We start from the raw sequence: 20,854 nt of genomic DNA, 5'->3' as shown, positions 1-20,854 counted from the left end.
TTGAATCACAGTCAAGTGGGCTTTTCTTTCCACTTCCAGACCGTTCACTGCAAACAATTACACTCAACGAGTACCTCACCAAACGTGCCCCCCCCCACCCCCCCAGCCCCCCGCAGACACACGGGGGCTCCATTCAGGCCACGTCACTTCCACAGGGGAAGTTAATTACCAAAACATTTCATTAGTAAAGCGATATGGAAGCGGGGCGGAGGGGGGAGGAGCCTCGGACGACCTTCTGGGTCCATCCCACATGCCGAGCAAACAAACAAACACGCCCGCACACGCTCGCCCACCAGCGCACCACCCACCCACACTCACAGGAGGGCCCCGCAGATTCGCACAAAGGCTGTCCTTGGCATCACTACACAGTTCAGACCGTCTTCTCTAAGTGGGAGGCAGGAAAGTCGAGCGGATTTTTTTCCCCTCCCTGCATCCAACGGAAACTATGTAAAGCGCATAAGCAAAAATAATGGAAAAGCAAAAGATAACAAGAGCAGAGAGCAATATCCAGGGGAGAGCGCTCGGCAAGGCTTAAGCTTTAGCGCTCCGCAGCACGTGTGTCTGAGACCTGAAGCCTCCACTGACTTAAGCACTTTAGCATAGGGGGTGATATAAATACACTTTCCACAGCCTCCTCCAAAAAGGGATTCCTCTCCGAGATTCATCAGCGGGGGTTCCTGTCAGGGGCAGACTCCCCGAAACGAGGAACGTGAAACCCGGCCTCAAAGTCTCGTTTGATAATTTCTTGCTAGTGGCTCCTGGGCTGAGGGCCCACAACAGAGAGAGGCCTCCACAGGGGGAGTCAAGCAGAGGTGTGAATGCCTTAATGCACTACTCCTGTCTCGCTGAACTCCAGAGGGGGCACAGAGTAGCCGTGAACTGTGCGTCTCCAGCAGCACGGCGGCATGCCTCCAGGACCCTCTGGCCCCTCAGGGCATGTCAGAACCGGAGGAGGACTGCATGTAAGAGACAACAATCTACAGCACAAACAGCGAGTCACACCAGCAGGCCACCAGCACGGAGGTCTCTCTGAGAGGTGCTACCTTCCGTTTCCCAGCAGGAACACAAGGGCAGGGACTTAACTGCATTACGGTCAAAATATATAGAATATGTAAGGGGGAAGCGTGTAAGGGAAGCTCCTCTCAGACTGACAGAAGTGTTGCCTGTCTGTAGCTGCCAGATGCTGTCAAGATCCCATATGTTCTCCACCGTGGCGGCTGGTGGGCTGTAAACCTGAGGAGGCCAGGGGTGGGGGCAAAAGCCCCTGCAGGACGAGCTCTGTACAAGTAGACATGGAGCTGTTATAATGTTGTCATCGTCCAGTTGGACCCAGAAAAAGCACCTCATTGTCTTCAACTGAAATCCATTTTTTTTCTTCAGATTTCAATGGGATGTCCAGCTTCCGTGAACACGGGGGGATTATAAGATGTTTCATAGCTGCCACTATTTTGCCCAATATTTCATGTCAAAAGGATTCTGATTTTAAGGACATATCCATTCATGGGGTCACCGAGGGTGCGAGCACTACTGTGGTTTATCTGAGGGCAACATAAAAAATGGCACATGTGTCTAAACAATCTGTAGCCTTCCCCTATCCAATCCTTACCCTTAAAACAGGCATGACTAATATTATTTCATATATATTAAAACTTAAAACTTCTCATCCACAGGCCAATTTAACAGAGAGAGATGAAGGATGTTTCTTGGCTGATTAAGACTTTGGTTTGGGACACGCAATGTTGCTTTATATTTGCCCATTTTTAATTATGTAACAAGAAACAAAGGAAGGAATATTCAAGAGACTTTTTGATTAGTTTTTATAGGAGGCTTGGCTTCCCCTGCCTCCTCTGAGCTGCCAGCAACAGTTCTTCAACACCCATTCCACACCAGATCTAGAGAAGCACCTCACCCACCAATCAGCACACAGCCTCTGTGCTACTCCAGACCCGTGGCTACGTTCTTCTAAACAAATGAAATACGCATCCATCTGCTACGGCTCACCTTCTTTTCAGGTCTGATTCATTTCCAGATACAACAAAGAGACAAAATATTATCTGTAAAATTTATCTTTTGTTGCCTTCTAGGGACTAAGGTGTTCTACTTTTTCCTCGCTAATGTCTGAGGGAGGTTTTGTGTTTTTATCCTTTTGAGAACATAATACACAAAGGCCAACCTGAAATGTGTTCTGTGAGAACATCACCTCTTCACAAATGTGGTGTGTACACATCTCACTGCCTCAAAAACACTCAGTGATTTCTTTTCTGTTGGCAAGATATTAATTTTCCCTTTCACCCAACCCATATTGTATCTGCTGTAGCTCACACTGTTCCTGTGTAATCCACTCTGTGATGATTATTTTTTTTTTTAATTCATTTTTAAGATCCATAGGTTATATAATTTCTCACTGAATGACAGATTGACATTTAAATCATCACCAAGCGTGATCGAACTCTGTCTTGGCACAAGGATCCAAAGCTGCTCAAGAAACGTTCTAATCCACCTCTCTATCAACAGCTGGAACCCTTCTACGGAGTCACGTTCTTCCGGCTGACTCTTCCGTTTTGATTTCTGGCCCTGTGAGCAGTTATGAAAGTGAAAGCAAAATGACAAAAGCTCTGGAACTGCTCCCCTCAGCAAGACAAATCCATGAGTTCGAGAACAAAGCCAATGACACAGCAGTGTTCAAAGCCACCGCAGAGGAGCACTTAAATATTCCTTTGCAATAACCGCTACGCCAAACACAATCAATCCGGCACTCAGTGAAGTCTGGAGACAGGCACCAAGCCATGACAGCAGTTCCGCTCTTGAAAGAAATCACGGTAGGACGTGTGTTTGCTTGCGAGAGAGACACATCAAGCACTTCAATTTGGGCTTGGGAGTCTGAAAATGTCAGTATGACTCTAAAGGCTTGGAAGGCATTACACCTACTGTCTGAGTTCAAACTCACTCAGACTGACAGGCGGATAGAGGAGTGCAACACTACATTACCTCTCTGAAAGGGATACCAGCGTCCCAAATCACACTGCATGTTACTCTTCTCACTGTGCAACAATGATTCATGCCAAGGATGTTTTACTAATTCATATCATTCCAAAACATGCACTGAATATCAAAAACATTAAATTATCAATTTCTTGATAAGGGTAATTGGATAAGGATAAGATTTTTCACACTAATAAAGCACTGTATTGTGACACATGTTTATCAGGCTCAATGCTCAGTTAACTCAAACTCATACATGGAATACTTTAGAAAGGTGACATTCTTCTTTCAAATGAAAAATTTAGTATTTGGAATTAATATTTTATTTTTCAAATCAAAAAAGACGTTAGCCTAGTTGTGATCAATCGGATCAGCTGGGTTAAAATTCAAGCAAAAGCCATCACCTATGTCAGAAAGGGAGAAATTATCCAATTTCCAAAAGGCAACAAGATATGGCACACGTACACTGCAATCCAATATCACAGTTGACACACTTGAAACACAACTGTAAGACAGGGAAACTCAGGACATTCTCTCAGAGTGGCCAGTTCCACAGCCAATGATCCAAAATGCTATATATAGTAGATACAGAGACAGCAAGCACATGAACCTATGTGCAAATGGGCAAGGATGCCCCTAACAACAACAGAGAGAGAAGCCATGCTAATATCACCCTACCTGCACACACACAAATAAAAGAAGAATTTATGAAAGATCAGTTTCAGGAAGGTCCTTACCTTTCTGGTCAGGCTCATTGCTGGGGGTCCCTGTGTCCCGTTGCTCAAACGATTCCACTGAAGTACTTCTCTCTCTCTTCACCTTGCCTTTCGCCCCGCTGCCCGAATTCAGGCCCTGTCCATTTTTCAGTCCCAGATTGCCTGTTGTGCCTTGTGGGCCTTTGGGGGCGTGGCTCCCACTCAGAGCCTTGGGGTCGCAGGGGGATGGTTGTGATTGGCCACCCGTGCCCCCTTGCTTTCCCTGATTGGGCAGTTTGGAGTCCATTTGGGCGGCGCTGGAAGGAGACATCACAGGGGGTGACCGCACCATAGCCTCCTGCTTGGATTTTGGGCTGCTGTCAGGGGAAGAGAGAAACACTGAGATCAAAAACTCAGATACTGATAAAGTGATTTGCTCAGGAACCATGTGATGATATGTTTCCAATCAAAAAAAGTTCTAACGCTGCAAAGTAATACTGTGCACCATGCCATCATTTGCTGAAGGCTACCTAAAAGCAAATGAGTCCTTGTCTCCCCAGAAAATAAAGAGCTACATTTGACCTGAGCAAGGCCAATTCTGTATCAAATACCCAGAACCAAGTTTTTCTGCATCATTAACTTTAGAAATTAGCATTCAAAGAAATCTTACAGATCCGCCTGATTTGATCTCACAGCTGTTTGTTTCTTCCTGGAAGTGAATGCAACAGCAGATGTTTAGTGATGGTAAGACACCACTATCTGAAGCAAAACCCAAGAGCTCCTCACAGTCAATCGCTCTTCAACCTGCTAAGCAAATAACCCATACTAACATACACGAACCTTTAACCAGGACTTCCAGCACAAACCAAATTATGGAGCAGAAGCTCTTGGAACTTGAAACATCGGGACAGCAAAAAATTAAGCACCAAGCAAACTCAATTGCTATCAGACCCCAAACATGACTGTATATATACTGACATAGTACAGGCTCCATGGCCTAGCGTGGCCAATGAGAAAGGCCAACATAAAAAGTGATGACTGCCAAAGTAGGAGATGACTAATGTAAAGAAAAGATTAACAAAAAACTGACAAACAAAAATAAGATTATTTTTACTGAGGGAGGGAGAAAACATTACCAGCTGCCTGGTATGCAGCACCGTGCCATGCCCTTCGGGACAGTGAGTTGGCAAGTAAGGTAATCACATCCCACTAAATGAGTTACTATTGATGTTATTATTATTATCGTTGTTACCACTGTTAACACCATTATTATTGCCATTATAATTATTATCACTCTTTTTTTGCCTTATGTAATTTTCATTGTAGCACCACAATGGTTCTGTATTACAAATAGGGTTTTAGTGATTCAGTGCTTATACAGGCACACGCTTAACCCTATTGAAGACACTTTTTATAAGTTGCTCTAGATGGGAGCATCTGCTAAAAAATTAGTGTATTAAATATATGCTTGAACAGTACAATACCTTGTGTTTCTCATGCCAATGAAGCAAGAAACTGAATCTGAAAGAGTCAGGGAGAGGGGAGGCAGAGAAGGGGAAGAGAAGAGAGGATATGGAGACAGTGCAAGGCCTGGGATAGTGCCAAGGGTGTGAGCTGGTCAGTAACTCTGTAGTGTTTCAGGGAATAAATTCCTTTTTTCCTCCCATTGGCAATCGCTCTCCCCTGACTAACAACATCACACCATCAGAGGCTAACCCCAAAAAAGAGAGGCGAGTTTCTCCTGTTAGCGATCAACCCTCACATTGCCAATCTCCCAACGTCTCCAAATCTAAACAGCAGGGAAGCACTATCAGCCAAAGTGCAGCCTCCAAAACAGCAGACAAAATAAAATATTCCTAATCATGATGATAAAAATGCTCTTTGGGGAAAGAAGAAAAAAGAAAAAAAAAAAACTTGTCAAATCAGGGAGCTAATTATTTTCTTTTTTTCCCTGAACTTCTACTTCAGAAAAGACCAGGTCATTACCCCAGTCAAAAGTCCCCTACAACAAAGGCATGTTTAACACAGCATTCACACACAGTCAGTTGCCCAGGATGTGAAATGCACAACAAACAAATGACTAATTACGTGAACCATGCTGATTGCTAACGTGTCAAACCTTGTTTTTCGATTCCCCACTGTTGACAGAGCAAGAGTTCATTTGTAATCCCAGTGTAAGCCCTGTGTAAACAGGCCAAGCTGCCCATAAACCTAGCCGTTTCTACGGAAACTGGGTAAACAATATGAGGTAAAGAGTGAGCAGATGGAGACAACTATTCTCAGATATGACAAATATGGCTACAAGTATGCATGTGTGCTCACACCCACACACACACACACACACACACACACACACACACACACACACACACACACACACACACACACACACACACACACACAAATGTGCGCACACACACACATACACGCCACCTTTTCTCCAATCCATGAAGAAAGCAAAAGGCTTCCATTGGGAGGAAGAGCCGCTCTGAGTGAATTTCACATTGATATCTGGTAGTGAGTGCAAGGGAAGAAAGTGGACCAATCAGCAGTAAAGGGGCCAGCCCGCCTTGCCCCACACCTGACAGTACCGGAAAGGCCAGAGCTCTATGAAACATAATGAGCAGGACAAAGAGCCGGGCCCTCAGACAGATGGACCACAACACCATCCTGTTCAGATTTAATTTGAAATTACACTACGAGTACTTTCCATAGACACCGATTTACTCTGACCCAGGAATAAATAAGCCAGGTGACTGGCCAAATGAGAGATTCAGTAACAGATCGGTGCTGGTCACAGATTGGGAAACAAAGGTAGAGGACGGTGACGCCAAGCGTGTGGCTGTAAGGGAGCAGTCCAGCTGGCAGCAGGACACCCGACACCACACCCACCTACGCACACAGACAGGGAAGCTCCGGTGCCTGAGCCAACATGGCTGTACCACCCCCACTGAGAGATAGGCACCACAGGACACTGGCGGTCCAGACGCTCGCTTCCGCTGGCTCCAAAAACATGAATCAGCAAGCAAGCTGAGCCACTGGAAGAAGAGGTCGAGGGGGGGCGCAGACCAAGCGCGCCCCTTCCTGGTGTACCCTCTGAACAAGCCTCCATTTCTTTACAAACTAATTCCCACACCCAAGATTACCTTATAAATGATTTACCACCTACCGTTTAATATATGAGGCCACTAGTATTTGCTTTCCCTTTAGAGAACATAAATATTTCAATAGTAAAGAAAAAAAGCTATTTCTCTCACCCATTTTGCTTACACTTTTTTACTTACATTTTTTGTTTTGCCTCCGCAATCTGCCACTCAACTCGCTGCTTCCCAAATAAGCGTTTTGGAACGCTCCAAATCAGAATGGATGGGTAGAGAAACAGCGGAACGCAGACGAATAGAGCCCCAGATGTGAGATGACAGGGGAGCAGTAGACGGAACGGTCCGGCGGAATGAGTGGTGAGGAGCGGCCCCGCGGGTAGGAGTCACACCGCATTTCTCTCAACCCAACCTCACGCCACACCAAATCCAAAGGGCGCTTTTTTATTTCCCAACTTTAGCCTGTTTCTAAAAAAAAAAATAACTGATATGTTCACACTGAGAAAAAGAAAAAAAAAAGACATTCTTCTGAGTGCTCATTAACATTTTGATGTCAGAAAGCAGAGAGATTCCTCCCTATCACGACCTCTTACAGACTGCCAACATTAGCTGGTCTGTTTTTGTGTGCCACAACTGTAGGTACAGCTTCCTTTTTTGTGACTGCCTGTGTTAACAGACCTGCACTGTGCAATAAAAGATGGTCGACATCAATGCCCAGCTATGATCTCCATGTCTCCATGGAACCTTCAGCAGAAAATGGAGACTAACCACATCCACGATCCAGCCCCGACACGGTGGGACGGCAGAGGGCAGCTCACCTTTGAGTGTTTGCCGACGGTGAGTTCCTCACTTTGGGATTGCTGGAATGCATTGAGGGAGATCCCAGGGAGGCGGCCGTGGGCGGAGTCAGGTGCTGGTGTGGGCTGGGCGTGGGCGTGGCCTTGGCGTGCGCTTGGCCGCTGCGGGAGCTCCTGAGGCCTGTGCTGCTGCTGCTGCTGCCGCTGCTGCTGCTGCTGCTGGCGGGACGGCCGTCCTTGGGCTCCTCTCGCTCCTTCTTGGCGCGCTCTTTCTTGCTGAAGTGTGCTGCTCTCTCTTCCTGCACCTCCAGCATTCTCTGCGTGTGTGCCTGGTGTCTCCCCAGGAGCTCTCACAGCCCGCGGGCACACTGCGCACAGCGGAGACAAAAACAACAGCGTGAGCAAACACAGTCACAGCTTTCCGAACAGGACAGAATGGGAAAACACACACACAACTTCCCAACACAACAGCGTGAGCAAACACAGCCACAGCTCTCCCGCTCAACAGCATGAGCAAACCCAGTCATAGCTCTCCAGCACAACAGAACAGGCAAACACAGTCATGGCTTTCCAGCACAACAGAACGGGCAAACACAGTCACTGCTTTCCAGCACAACAGAAGGGACAAACACGGTCACAGGCTGCAATCTTACTAGTGACAAAAGTTTCACGAATTTTCAAAGGCTGGTAATTTTGGCAATTAAATTCAATTCACTGCGTTCCAAGCAGCGGCAACAATGCGCTGTGCAAGGGAACGACTACTGAAAACCGGTGAAAGAACTGTAGAGTGCCATCTGAAATGCAAATACAGCCTTCCTGTGGCGATGAAGCAAACAAAAACAAGCCAGCTGTTTTCGAAATGCCCGCTGTGGAGTCTAGAGGCACGTGTTGGGGGTTTTTGCTGTTTAAGCACTTCTCAACTTACTGCAAGTCATTTTTAAGTTACGGTAAATAAAACCCAAAATCTACAATCTCTGAGGCAAATACCTTTAGTCCAGTAAAGAGTGTACTGTGGGACTTGCAGTGTGAAAAATAGTCGCGATGGCGTGTGTATCGGAGGACTTCGATTCGCTCTGTACTCTCATGTGAGTGCAGAGATTTGTCGGGGTGAGACGGGTCTAATGCGTACAACTGAAAAAAGGAGGGGTAGGAAAGAAATGACATAGTTCTAAAAGTTGCAGAGGTAAACAATGCTTACTCAAAATTCCTTGAATTCCCATAGAAAGTGTACCTCTTGAAAATGGAAAATGACCAGTAATTTTACAATCCTTACAACTTAACTGGGTGTGACAGCGGGTTTTTCTTGCCTCTGGTAGCAATATGAGAAACATCTCAAAAAGCTACACTGTCAGTTTGCATTCATCCAAAAATTATTAAGAAACACTTCCAAGATACTCCAAGGATGAAACTGGTTTTCAGACTCCTGTCTGGTGAACAGGGGTGGGGACCCAAACCAGCTAGAGTCATAAGGGGACTGTCGTGAACAGAAACCCAGAGACTTAAAGCTCAGCTAACTCCCTTTTACACCTAAACCCAAATACATCCTTTGAGATTTGTGTAGTGAGAATACACATATCGGGCGTGGGCACATTTCCTGACATTTCATACCATTTTCAGTCTTCTTAGGCAATGTGGAGTGTGGGGGGGAGATCTATTGCTGAAGTGAATGAAGGAGGTTTGTACAAATGTGGAAGTAACCCAAAATAAAAAGGCTGTGACCATAGCAACATAAACACAGAAACAGTGGATGTGGAAGAAACAGAGGACAGCATGAGGTATCTAAGATGGAAACTATCACAGCAGAGAACTTGAGATTTTTATGTATGCATGTATATGTGTGTCATTATTATATGTGTGTATGTTATATAATATACATCTCATCTCATAGACATATAGACTCAAAACCATCTCAGTGACACAATTATTTTAAAATGATGCTTAGACACCACTGAAACCTGTGCAGCAAAAGACAGCTCTGCGTCCATCTCCCTCGTGTGGTTACGTGCGTCGGCCCTTAAAAATCCATGTTCATCGACCGCTCTTTCCGCCAGTCTCCCTTTCTCTCCCCCCCGTCCATTAGCAGCACACTAGCGCCTGCCTCAGCTCCACAGCCCTACACAGGCGGACAGTGTCTGCTGACATCACCGGTTACGGAGGACCCCTCCCCTGCCTCGGCGCAGCCCCGCAATGCACAAGCTCCACGGCACACCTGGGAGCTGGCATTTCTCTCCAATTAACAAGCTGCCAATGAGTCACTCAACGCTAGCCACAGCCTCTGGAACGCACTAGAGGGCCTGTGACTGCTTACGATAACCGCATGTTGGCGACATGCTTGCTGATCTTTAGCATCAGCTGTGGTGAAATTTAAATTCATGCTTCAGACGATTTCTCAATTCTTTTTCCTCATCAAAATTCTCATATCTTCGGTAAATTTGTAACACAGATTTTTTTTTTTCCAGAGAATGTCAAAGTACCTTCCTCAGAAGGCATGACCCGTATGGTCACAACTCCTTATCTGTTCTAGCCTGTATCACCTCTTTTCACAGAGGCCCACAATGATCCACCCAGACCCAGTTCTGAACGCAGCAGGCATGAAGCAACATACAGGTATACATTCAATATAATAGGTTTAAAAGGAGGCATGACCCATCAAAAATGTAAGTGAATAGAGTGGTTATAAGCATCTATGGAATACAGCAGGTATAACCCTGTTTGTACCACACCAAAAATGAAATACAGCAGGTGTATAAGCAGGTGTGTACTACCCATTGCTAAAAGAGCACGGTCCGTAAAAGCAGGTGTGAACCCCCCAATCTTGCCTGAATGCAGCTGGTATGAATATATATGAATATATAATGCAATCCTAACTGCATACAGCAGCATAAAGCATATGTGTAATATGTCTTTATTTTGGTATAGGCTCCCTTTACTTATTCTTATACATCATTAAATTAGGTTGCCTCCTCAGGGTGGAGGGATAAGATGCAAGAGGCTACTGCCACTGTGTGTGTGTGTGTGTGTGTGTGTGTGTGTGTGTGTGTGCGCACATGTGTGAGGGGTGGGAATTTCTGCGGGACTGGCGCGCAAAATAGCTTTTTTCCCCACTTGATTTTAATTAACTCCCGTCACAGGCAGCAAGACTGATAACCTTTACAGTGCCTTTTGGTCTCTGCGGAGATGAGAGCAAGCGTGTGTGCGCTCGCACAGGCGAAAACAGGCCCTCAAAAATGGGGTTGTTGGTCTCCTTTTCCCCCTGCATGGCTGCTGTCCTGTCTCAGGAGGCTGTGCTAGCCTCCCCGGGCTGAGAGCGGGACAGGCCTCTCTCCGTGTGTGGAGCGCGGCTCCGTTAATTGATCAGGAAGGCTGCTGACTCTACCGCTTCCTACACACTCAGCAGCCGCTCTCACTTAGTCAGTGCTTATTCAGGGATAACGCACGCTCACGCCAGCAAAAGGGTGTCCCAGTGCTGCAGCCTCGATCCATCCCTACAGGGGAAACACAGCAAGCTCCCTCGGCCCGGGCCTTAATAACCCGAATTTTCACGTGCGCCTTTAAAACCACAGGTGTGACCGACCTGTGGGGAAGCTGGAACCTTTTATCCTGAGAAGCAGCAGTAGTGTGGTGTAGCGGAGCAGCAGTGTGGTGCATCGGGAAGGAGCAGGGCTGTTTGACTCCCATGTGGGCCACCACTGTTGTACCCCCGGGCAAGGTACTTAATCCAAATTGCCTCAGTAAATATCCAGCTGTATCGGTGAAAAACATGAAAATCATAAGCTATTAGACCTTCTGCTAAGTGGGTAAGAGTGTGTGCTAAGCAAACCTAATGTAACGCAATGTAAAGAGCCACACACACATAATATAGAATTAAAAAAAAATCTGAATGCTACAAAACGGAGTTGCTACCAACACCAGAGCCATAGCATATGCATGCAGAAGCAGACTCGTTCTATGTGGAAAATTCGACATCTGGGCTGAGACACAATGGCGGTGGTATGTGTCTGTGTCTCCTGGACTTGCTTGGAGCGTAAAAAGCTACAGTGAGCAGCACAGTAGCCTTGATGAGTTTGGCCGGGTTGAATTCTGGCTGTGCCACTAGCAACTGGTCCAAAGATGCACTGCACTAGTTCTGAGGGCTGAGTCAAGCCTGTATTTTCATCCATCTGGTAGCCACACCCTTTAACCTGGAGCATTTCCACCGAGTTCAGCTCAGAAGAGGCTTTGTTGGGTGCGATTCATACAATACCTTCGAGATGTAACAGGTACCACCAATTTTACTTCAACCACTCGTTAACAAGCCAATATTACTGGTACGCAGAAATCACACTAACATTCAAAGGGAAATACAGACATCAGCATGCTTTTTGTTCAGAATCGGACCTGCGTAATGTAATCCATGCTTTAAATTCAGTTTGAACTCAGTCTAGGGGGGAGCAGAAAATAAGCTAGCAGTCAAACCTAACGAATTTCCAACCCAACAAATAATAATAAAACATCCCAACAGGAGGGGAAATTACCACTCATCATCAATACATGACATGAAGGAACAGTTTCTTACTTTCATCACAGAACTCATACCACTCCCAAAAGGCAAGAGTTTGCAACACACAGGATTTTTCTGATTCTCAGAGACAAAAAAAAAACCTGACATTATTTTTTCTGTCACCACCCAATACGAGCCTACATCACTGCCGGCGATGCAGGGGGACAGTCGCCATGGTAACGGCAGTGGTGTCTGAATGCGAATGACTTGGAACGCAACTGCCTGGGAGTGAGTCAGCTTCAGACCACAGGGAAACACACAAGCACACATATACACACACACACACACACACACACACACACACACACACACACACACACACACACACACACACACACACACACACACACACACACAGAGACAACACCACTCATTTCCACATCTACAAAACCAATCAAACATAAAATGTGCTGTTCTGTGTCCTAAAAATATGTCATGTTTTCCTTAAACTGGGAGAGCTGTGTCCATGCCAAAGTAGTTGAAAATAACATACTGTTACACAGCTGGTGTATGAAATACCAGCATTCTATGTGCGCTGGGTACTCCAGACCTGGGGACTCTCACACAGCTGGTATGTCAAATACCAGCACTGTATGTGCCTTTGGTACCCCAGGTTGAGCTGGGTCTGAGCTTTGGTCTTCTCTGCATTACACAAATTAAAAACAACACCAGAAGTACTTTCAGCCCATAGACCAAAGCCTCATGTGTTAACAACGTCAGGTTCATCTTTCAGTGGCAGGATAATTCTTTCGCGCTAATCAACCACCCTTTCAACAGAGTGCGTACACATTATGTCTAGCCAGGCCACCCAGATAAGCGGTCAGCTGAGAGAGGAAGTGAGAGTCGGGGGGGGGGATTGAGCATTCCAGACCTGGGTCTAAGGCTTCCCTCATGTAACCCAACAAGCATTCCAGAATGCTGCAGAACTTCCTGCCCTCTACACTACTGAGTCCACGACCGCTAACAGGGAGAGGGGTAAAAACCCATGCCTACTCATCAAGACACTATTTAGTCTCTCTGTCTGTGTGAAATGCTCAAGAGAAATTAGATCTCAAATCATCACATAGAAATGAATAGTTTTTTTTCATAGAAATGGAAAAGAAAAAAAAACAGTAAAAAGATATTTCCGTATTATCATTTGACAGTATCGCAAGGATGCAAAACCCCACCCAGTAAAGGCAAAGCATTTCCTTATTTTTAGCACATTAATGACAGGGTTTACACTGGTCTGCACAGGAATACTAAACAATAGTTAAAACTACCACCACCAGAATGAACTGCACACATTACTTGTTAACCATTATATGTAGCATAGTTTCACCTTTTGCCTTTATTGCTGGTGTTGTCAAAAAATTATAGAAGAAAATGACTGAATTTGTTGTTAAAGGATTGCCATGTTTGTCGTCTATTTGTATTTCAGAACACTGATGAGAAATTCCAATTGATTCAAATTCTCCTACTCAATCTGGCAGACACAAACCCACCTCGAAGAGGACAGACAGCAGTCCTAGGTGGTTAAGGCTGATTTCAGCCCTAACTAATATAGCTAAGAAGCTGCAAATGCACTAAATTTCAGATAGGCAGGCCGTATGCAAACAATTTTAACCTAACCAGCTTGGTTCAATCATTCAACAGACATTCAAATCTAGACAGCTGCGGTGGAGGAATTTTTGTACTAATAAGACAAAGAAAAATATAACATGAATGCACCAAAGTATGCTATGACACTGAATTCTGCTCTTTACTGCCACATTCACTTTTACAGAAAGCAGAGTAGAATTTGATTAATTACTGCGGACACTGCACGTACACAAAAGCTGTAAATTAAAGTCATTCGGCACCAATTAACAGGTTAGCAGGAGGCTGGGTTAACAGCAGTGTCGTACTCGCTCTCGTTAGTGCTGCATTACGATGCTCTACATAGAGGAACAGATAGAGACCCTCCACCCCCCCCCCCCCCCCCCCCCGCCACAGACAAATCACACATCCTCCACCCCCTCTCTCCCACACCAAGACTTTGTACCCACTAGCAGGAAAAGGACCACCAATCTACCAGTTGTATTACACAAATCTCATTCTGAGGCAAAGCCACAGCTCATCAGTGATAAACTCTCTTCCCCACTCTCGCTGCCTGGGGGGACAAGAGGCTCGCCTAGATCGCATGCAATCCTTCCCAGAATTACAGGATTACGGACACTAACTGCCAGGCCACATCAGGCTGACCAGCCACTAGGAGCCCGAGTAGACTCTCTCTCTCTCTCTCATGCACAAATGCGCACACATTCATACATTAACTCACAAAAAAAATGCACACACATTCCCACAGACACCCAACCGGTCTTGCAAGCTGAATATACTCAGCCACATGCAAATACATGTGCGCACACTGACGCAAAATGTTTTACGAAGTATGATGGCATTACCAGATAGCAGTGTGTGAAGAGCAGTGATTTACTAAATAAACAACAGACTGAATCTTTAACCACTACTCTTCTCCTCTGTCAGCTCTGTCTCAGCATCCCCTAGTTTCCACTGCGCCTTACCCAGAATCCTCCTTTCTCGGTGCTAGTTTCTCCCAGCATCCTCCGGTCACTGCTGTACCTCAACCAAAATCTTCCATTCACAGTTCTAGCTTCTCCAAGCATCATCTGATGCAGTCTATGCTTCGAGAAAAGCTCTTCACAAATCTCACATAGAGGTTTTTCAATCTGCAAATCTCGTGCTATAAAAATAGAAAGAGGCCACTCATCTCTTCTGTCTGCACTGTCTCAATACAAGCAGCTGGTGTTTAAGAGTTTTGCTCTCACATATCCATCTGTTTGTTCAGAGCCAAACCCCAAAATCTCACCAATCCCAGGATGTGTGGCTTCCACAGGTCCCAAGCAACTCTATCTATCCATACCCCTATCCTTGTTTGGAGGTATTCAACCAGTCCTTTTCACTGAGAAGTGTGTCTCTGTGGCCCTTCAGAGATGAACTCTCTGACACAAGCACTCAGAGCACTGCTCCAGCCACTCTCTGAACAACGTCCCCTTGAGAAGGTAGTCTGGCCAGGGCTCTGTACCAGGGATGACCACAACTGCTTTTCTGTACACAGAAATCTGAACACAGAGGAACACATTTGGGGGGGGGGGGGGATTGGAGGAAATGGCAAAGAGCTGCTGGAGAGCATGCAGCCCGGAATCTGAAGGAGGGAAAACATCTGTAAACATTTCCCCACAGGAAATTCACCTCTCAGTTAAAAAGGCTTTGCTTGAACTCGGCAGTGTGGTCTTCAGACAATGATTCAGAACACTCATTCCCCCTCAGCAGTGTACTAGAGGAGGACACTCACTGTCTCACAGGTGAGCCGCACAGATTCACCAGCTACAGCATTCACTGCCTAATATCTACCTAAAAAAAGGTCTGAGCTGTAGATCAAAACCAGCTGCTAAGACCATCAGCAGTTCAACACAGTACATGTCATAAGACAGCAGTGCTACAACTAGCTTCATCACATTAAAAACAACATACTGATTAGTTTATCAGGTAATAAGAAATCAATCCTAAGCAATCCCCATTACTCATTTAATTAGTGTATATTGCATAAAACTCTATTATAACACTTCCATTCTGATGTGCAGTGTACAACAAAGTTCGGCTAACTACTGCTTATTCCCAGGTCTAGTTAGCGTCATAACCACACAGCAGAAACTTGTTCAGCCAACCTAAAAACCATTAACAGTCAGTTAATAATGCCACTGTTTGCATAATCTGTATCCTCTACCATGTCTTCCCATTGTGAAGTTACATTTTAAACTTAAACATACAGTATGCAGAGGAGAAGGCAAAAGTTCAGTGACACAAAGTGGGGAAGAGAGTAACAGCTTCATGAAGGTGTTACAAAATAATACTCCCTTATCCACAAATACATTCCCGGAACAGAACTTCTCAGTACTTCAGGTGGGGAAATCAAGACTATAAATAGGCACCATTATTTCTGTGCTGCAACCACAGCCAAGATGCTTAAGTGCACTAGCGTCTATTCATTCTCGCTCTATCCCCTTGTGCATACACAATCCTCAGATTTCCATACGTCCATTACAGATCAGTAATTAGGTACAAGTCAAAGTTTATCTTAGGTTTTTCCATGACGCTGGCCCTGCTGCAAAAAAAACTCTGACTGAGAAAAAAAATGGTGCCATGGATGGACTGATCACAGCATTTGTATTCTGCTGTAATTTTGTACTTTTGAAGCGCTACATTTCTTCCTAACTCACCAAACCTGTATCTGCACATCCCATGGCCGGCACATGTAATACTTTGCTTGCGAAGAAGACACAAGGAAAATAACCTAGTCTCCTCTGGGCAGACCGAAAGATAGGAAGGCTGTAAATTTCATGCTTTAATCTTTTCAACGTTACATAAAACCGCCCTCCTGGCAATCCAAGCAACGAAGAATTGACGTCAGTTTCCAGGGCGCACCGGTACGATTAATGTACGGGCATGATTTGATAAAAGTTAGTTAAATAAATAAGATTTACCAGTAAGGACAAGAATGTCCTGTATCCTGTCAGTATGTGGCAGTACCTGACACACACAGTTGTACTCCTGTGTCTCCCCTTTCCCACTGCAAGTGGGTGCAAAGCAGACAGCTCGGTCTACAGAGGAAACTGTTTATATGGATCACGGCACACACTCAGAACCACCTCCTCCACCTCACGGAACACAAGCAGTGGCCCCTTTGAGACAGCTATCCGAGAGCAGCGCAGCACTCCAGCGCCATGAGACCTCAGTGTCCACGGCAACATCGGAGGAGGACGGCCTCTCTCCTTCAGCCTCTCCTGCGGTCCCTCTACGCAGAGCTGTCCTTTATTTCGACCCTCAAGAAATCTGAGCCTGTCGGCAGATGAGCTTCCTGATTTTTGCCAGTTCTGCCAGATTTCACCATGCTCTGAAAAACACACGCTTCCAGGCAATGCCCAGGAAACACAGTTGCATTGTACAGCAGTGCAACATAGAGACCCGATTGCAAAATAACAAGCGCAAATTGGAGAACCTCATGGCTTTTATGCAATTCAGTTTTACACGCGCTTCCACCTGCAGTTATATAAGACCTCATAGCTGGACATTCATCAGGATGGCAGATCTTGATTAGACCTGTGGTGAGAAGGACTGACTGACAGTCTTCCCTGCATGAAAATCTGAATTCAAAAGGACCACTCCTCCTTGAGACAGAGATGCGAATTACAGCCACACATACAGATGGACCGACAAACCGACTGGAATACAATCCTCAGTGGAAAAACAAGACCGAATCAAACGAGAGGACAATGCAAACAGAATTAGCATTAGCAGAGACTGAGAATTCATTCTTTCACTAAAACCCCATAACACAACTTCTACAAATGAATGGTCCAGTACTGGCCTGCCCAACAGGGGTTTTTCAGTGCTCTAGTCTGTACTAGGATATTTAGTATGCCATGTGAAATGAGCCAAGAGTCATGAAATGCCTTTGAGAAGTTCTGCCATTTCTTCTCTGTTGTGACCACACCATTCCTTTGCCACCAGCTTCCCGGGTAAAACCTGCACCAACAGACATTCAGAAACACCTTTCCACACAGTCCATTTTGAAAGTTGATGGCGCAATGATAATACCTCTGACATGGGGCCACTGCTTTTTTTAAAGATCCCTGCTGATTAGTGGTTAAATATAGTGCCTTGACTCCTTTGGCTTGCAGAATTACATACGTTTACACTTCTAAGACAAACATACTTTTGCATGAGCTCCTTTTCCTCTTGAATGCCAGCCATTTCAAATATTTACTGTGAACTTTTCAACTGTTCCGCATTCTCAAAAACATCCCTACTGTTTACATCTCTCTCAGGCAGAAGGCCTACTTTCCATAGCCCATTGGCACGTTCCTGGGAGTGAACACAGACCTGTGTTTCACTAGAAATCAGTCACTATCATTTTCACTGGAGCGACTCAAAACTAGTGCTGTAACATGTACAACCACTATGATTTCTGCAGCAACCTTAAAGGTACAGATTCATTTCACAAAACTAGTCATCTCAAAACACACAACACGCTCTGAGCTAGTGAATATTTCCATTGATGGTACTTTAAAATCATCCCAGCCCTACGCAAGTCTGAACACATTTAATTTAGCATACACTGCAAACAATACCGAAGACTCACATAGTGAGCAGAAAAGTCTGAGAGGGGGTGTAGGGTATGAAGACGGGCGGCAGTGAGAAATGTCAGTGTGCTGGTGGGTTATAAAAAAGCTGAGCTACACTGTAATGAAGAAGCTGTGAGGCCTTGTAGCAGATGCAGGGGCGTCTGCACGTAAAGAGTTACAGCAGTCCAGACTGGAGAGCATGTGGGCCTGGACTGGGAGCTGGGTTCAGTGGAAGGGGTGAAATGCGGAGGTTTTATTAATGCTGCAGAGGAAGAATCTACAGTTGAGTGGCCGATACTGTACATTCTCAGGACTGCCTGAGCCTGTTGCTCAGTGTCACAACAAGGTTTCTGTCAGAAAGAGATGCACATACTGGCGAGATCTTAAATTGGTGAGGCTTTTCCTAGGAGGTAGAAGGGCATGATTTGGCGAGGTTGAATTTTAGATGTCGACTAGTCATCCAGATGGTTTTATTTGGAGTGGAGTGTTTCTGACCATACACCGCATTCAGAAGGTGTGACTACATGATGGCAATCTATAGACTGTGAAAGGTGAGAAAAGGCCTTGAGATGAACTTGTAGTCTACCCAAGTGTGTATGCATATGGAGGATCCAGGGGATCCAGTGCAGGTCAGCAGAGAGCATAAATTTTAGTTTATTAACATAATCATCTTTACATCAGAAAAATGCAGCAGTGAGTCTGTGAACAGTAATTCTGTCTTTCCACAAGTGGCATGAGTTGAAACCTGAAAGGTTGCCCACAAAACAAACTGGAACACGTGACAGATGTTGTACAACACTGAATACAATCTTCATGTTTCTTAGCATGTGAGCTGCTAATTACCCCTGGTGTCTGGGGGTCTGGGGCTGAACTTACCATGTCCCTCTGTGTCACGATATAGCTGTAGCCATCTCTGCTTCGGCACTGCAACTGGTCACACAACGAAAACTCCCAAACCTGCCCAAACATGAGAGGAAAGACATCACACACTGCTGAACACACTGCAAAGTATGAGCCAACACCACTAATGAACAATGCATTTCCACTTCATTTAAGGCAAGTTTTGCAGTTTCATGCTTTCTCAGCATGAGAAACCACCTGGTTTTATTAGTTTTTCTCTCTAAAGTCTAAAATCATCATTATTCTCAAACCACAGAGCAGCATGCTTATAGTTAGGAGTGTTCATCAGAGAGCCATGAATGGAAGAAGCTAGTTTTGTGACAATCGTTTGAGCTTGATCTTTCATAAAAAGATTTACCTTAAAGGTGTATGTGTCTGTGTTTTTATTTATAACGGTATCTAATATATCAACAAAACTCTACGATTTACCCAATACCCTTTACCAAGGCAACAATCCAATAATACACACTTGTCTTTTAGCCACACAATCCCAATTGTGTGTTTAATGTTGTGCAATGTGTTTAATGGAGTGAGTTTACTTCTTCGGACTGTACACTGCACCAAAAGCACACACAACATGCTGGGATTTGGTACCACATCGGCAGGTGTTGAGCATGGTGATGACAACACAACATGTCCTGGCATAAGTCAGGGGTGGAGTGAGGCGGGTGGGGGGATTCCCCATCCTAACTGGGCCTGAGCAGCGGCCCCACCTTTCACTGGAGGGGGGGGGGGGGGGGGGGGGATAATCTGCTTAGTGAGTCTCAGGGTCAGGCCTGAATATCATCATCGCTGCCACAGTGGATCATGAGGATTGTAGGTCATTCCCGGGACTAACGCATTTCACGTCTGCTAACCGCTGTGCGTTTGAGTGTGTGTTTTGCGGAGAGCGCCTCACAATGATCCCTGTTGTGTTCAGTTTATGTCACATGGTGTCATCAACATGGTTGTTTCTTTACTACAGCCAGCAGACAGAGACAAACAGTGGCCCACACAAATCAGCTCCCATCACTAAACAATGTTTTCCCCCCTCAGTCGAAGTCACTGAGTAAAATGCACATACACAGCACACCATTTCTTCATCCTCTAGTTCTCCTTCTTAGAACCTTTCAGACAGGCTGTCCTCACTGCTGAGGATCCATATAGGTTTTACAGTATGTGTGAGACTCACATCTGGCCCCATTTCAGTGCCCCCAGCCCCCACTTCCTCTGAGACTCCGTGGGTTCCATCCACTGCCAGAGAGAATCGGGCTGCAGCCAGCTGGACCTGTAATGGCTCCCCTCTCCTGGAACCGGCGCGTCGCGACCAGGCCCAAAACGGCTGCGCTCTCCTGGAAGCGGCACTCCTGAGTTGGACCGGTGCTGTGTTTTCACAGTTGCTACAGTGATCTGCGCTCCGCTGCAGATGAGGACCCACTCGGCTGCTTAGCTGTTTCACTGCAGCCCGATCTACGCAGGCTTCAAATGAACACGATACGTGCAGCACTGTGATGCATTTTGGATTCTGTGCTCTAGTGACTGATGTATCGCAGTGTATTTGGCTTCCACTGGTCTGTCAGTGTTGTTAGCCTGGTCTGACCCTGTTGCTCATTTATCTTGAATGGATACACTTATGTTCTATTGTGCTGGAAGTCTGCTAAATGCATGTAATGTAAGGTAATGTAATGAACACAGTGCA

General features: G+C 45.5%; 1 protein-coding gene across 1 annotated transcript in view; it reads right to left on the bottom strand.

Moving 5' to 3' along the window:
- Positions 1-20,854, bottom strand: part of LOC118785704 (B-cell CLL/lymphoma 9 protein-like) — a 52,207-nt gene that overhangs the window by 14,484 nt on the left and 16,869 nt on the right. The window contains 3 exon segments of the mRNA XM_036540580.1: positions 3,720-4,054; positions 7,594-7,940; positions 19,153-19,233. Coding sequence (XP_036396473.1) covers positions 3,720-4,054; positions 7,594-7,886 — 628 coding nt within the window. The 5' untranslated portion in view covers positions 7,887-7,940; positions 19,153-19,233.

Source organism: Megalops cyprinoides, chromosome 11 (assembly GCF_013368585.1).
Source record: "Megalops cyprinoides isolate fMegCyp1 chromosome 11, fMegCyp1.pri, whole genome shotgun sequence".
In the NCBI taxonomy this organism is placed as follows: Eukaryota; Metazoa; Chordata; class Actinopteri; order Elopiformes; family Megalopidae; genus Megalops; species Megalops cyprinoides.
Note: the sequence above shows the minus strand (reverse complement) of the source record. Positions and strands in the feature narration are given on the sequence as shown.